This window comes from Cyprinodon variegatus, unplaced genomic scaffold (genome assembly GCF_000732505.1).
Source record: "Cyprinodon variegatus isolate N-32 unplaced genomic scaffold, C_variegatus-1.0 Scaffold386, whole genome shotgun sequence".
Taxonomy (NCBI): domain Eukaryota; kingdom Metazoa; phylum Chordata; class Actinopteri; order Cyprinodontiformes; family Cyprinodontidae; genus Cyprinodon; species Cyprinodon variegatus.
This window is the reverse complement of record NW_015150839.1, coordinates 403,699-405,982: the sequence shown is the minus strand read 5'-3', so window position 1 is coordinate 405,982 and position 2,284 is coordinate 403,699. Positions and strand designations below refer to the sequence as shown.

Genomic DNA, 2,284 nt, shown 5'->3' with positions numbered 1-2,284 from the left:
ATTTGATGACCTAGTACAATGTAATTTAATTTATTGTAGGTTAAATTGTATTATTTCATATCAATGTTTAAATTGAAAACATCTTAATAAGTAATGTAAACATTTATCATAACGTGAAATTTTAGGGGAAAATGTGAGTGAGGATGCTTGTGGATTTCAAATTATATTTTTAAAACAATAAAAACAGTAAAAAAAAAAAGTCAATTTGAAATTAACTTTAATTCAGATAAGTTGAGTGATAACTGAGAGGAAAGGTATGACACAAAATTAAATTGAAAACGCAACTGCTAAAACGTTCCTGTTCCTTTTAGGCTGCTCTAAAATTCTTGATCATTTTATTGATAAACTGCAAAAGATTAGAAATTTTATTCATGCATCATGTTGACAGATATGTTTTTAAATACAGTTTAGTGGATCTGTCAGTTAGAAACGACTCCTGTATCGGTCACATGACTTTCTTGAAATGACAGTGCTCTATGCTTGGGTTTTAAAGGATCCATCATTACTGCCAAAATGTCGTACATGCAGTAAAAACAATAATGAGGCAGATTTATCGGAGGTGTCAAGGGATGCAATAGTATGAATATATTTGATTATTTTACCACGACCATAGTGGTGTGGACAAACACACAAATCTGATGAGGAGGGGAGCTGAATCAGGACAGGATGTCTAGATTTGTTTTTTTATTTTACATTTTTGAAAAATGGATAACGGGTCATTTTGTTTCTCAATTTGTGGTTTCAAAACAAAAAACATTGTTTTTTGTTGTTTTTCTATGTCTTTATTTTATATGGAAATCAGAAAACAATTTTCTGAGTTTAAATTTGTCATTACTAAACCAAAATCGAATGGCCGGCATGTACATGGACCTTTTTCTTTTTTTTCTTTTGTTAATGCTCTTCTGTTAATGCTCTCCATGTCATTAAGAATGAAACACCTTCCTGCTATCGCTTTCAACACGTTCTTTACCTCCCTCCGTAGATTTTCTATCAGATTAAAGTTAGGCCTCTCTTTGGAGCATTTCAAATTGATCATGTTTATAAAATTAAACAGTTATTTCAAAATCTGCCAGGAATACCTTAGAAAAACGTAATGTATCTGGTTAGTTTATTGTTTCAAACCCTCTTCTGCGAGCTATCCAGAAAATGACAAAGGTGAAACTTTAATCTAGAATTAAACCTTGAACTTTTCAAACCTTGTCCATTAAATTGGAAGAAAGTGTGTTTTAAATATGGGTAATCTTCAGCATACGTATTGCTGATTTACTAATTTAACATATTAGAAGTCTTTTATTTTGTCATGCATGCCCTAAGGTGTTTATTTAGTTATTTTTTGTGTGTTTTTTTTTTTTTTTTGTGGTAACAGGGTCTCATAGGACCAACAGGTATACCGGGGCCTGCAGGGCCAAAGGGAGAGAGAGTAATTAACCATTTTATTAATTCTCACACTTGAAAGTATGTATAAAATTATTAGATTGTTAATGCATTTTACATTTTTTTTTTCATATTGCAACAGGGTGAAAAGGGAGATACAGGCATGCCAGGACCAATTGGCCTTCAAGGCATCCCTGTAAGTTGGACACTTCATTTTGTATAAAGCCACCGATTTTTCTCAAGTTATTGGCATCATTACTGAAAGTCTGTGTAAACATGGAGTTCAGCAACTTTGCCAACAGTTGTCAGTATTGTATCCAGTGGCGGCTGGTGGAGTTTTCTCCAGGGGGATCTACAGTATAGATTAAAAAAAGATGTATACCAAAAATTTATTGAACATATACTAAGTTATTACAGCAGTATATTTATTTGAATGCCAACAACAAAAAACATCATAAAAATACTTTATTTAAAAAAATATATAATTTCATGTACAGGTTTACTTTTTGTACATAAATCTTGCCTTTCTGATGCTTTGTGAAGGTAAATCTGTGTTTTACATGGTCCAATATGGCGTCACAAACCTAAAAAAATAATGTACCAGTTTAATTATGGAAAAGCTATTAGTCAACTTTATATTTTTGTTAATATATAAAAACTACTTTTTCTGAGAATGTGTTTATGTAGGAGTTCTGGATCTGCCGCGGGGTCCGCTAATCCGTGACCGCTGTATAGTTTTTACAATGTCCCTTTTTTGTTTTTTTTGTTTTGTACATTTTTTACTAGTGTTACATTGATGCCATTTTTTGGCCCCGATACCCGGCTGTGCACTATTGGCCGATGCTGATACCATCTGTTTGAAATTGATGTGTGTGTATCTATGAAGAACTGCATCCTACTTGGATGTAAA

The 2,284-nt window shown here is 32.4% G+C and overlaps 1 protein-coding gene across 19 annotated transcripts in view; it reads left to right on the top strand.

Moving 5' to 3' along the window:
- LOC107092571 (collagen alpha-1(XIII) chain-like) overlaps nt 1–2,284 on the top strand; it is a 104,868-nt gene that overhangs the window by 82,925 nt on the left and 19,659 nt on the right. For 12 of the 19 annotated variants that reach the window (XM_015387134.1, XM_015387133.1, XM_015387132.1 and 9 more), the window contains 2 exons: nt 1,367–1,420; nt 1,517–1,570. The exons of 4 other annotated variants lie outside the window; for them this stretch is intronic. In XM_015387134.1, coding sequence (XP_015242620.1) covers nt 1,367–1,420; nt 1,517–1,570 — 108 coding nt within the window. The remainder of the gene's footprint in view (nt 1–1,366; nt 1,421–1,516; nt 1,571–2,284) is intronic. 3 more of the 19 variants (XM_015387136.1, XM_015387128.1, XM_015387127.1) reach the window with 1 other exon arrangement.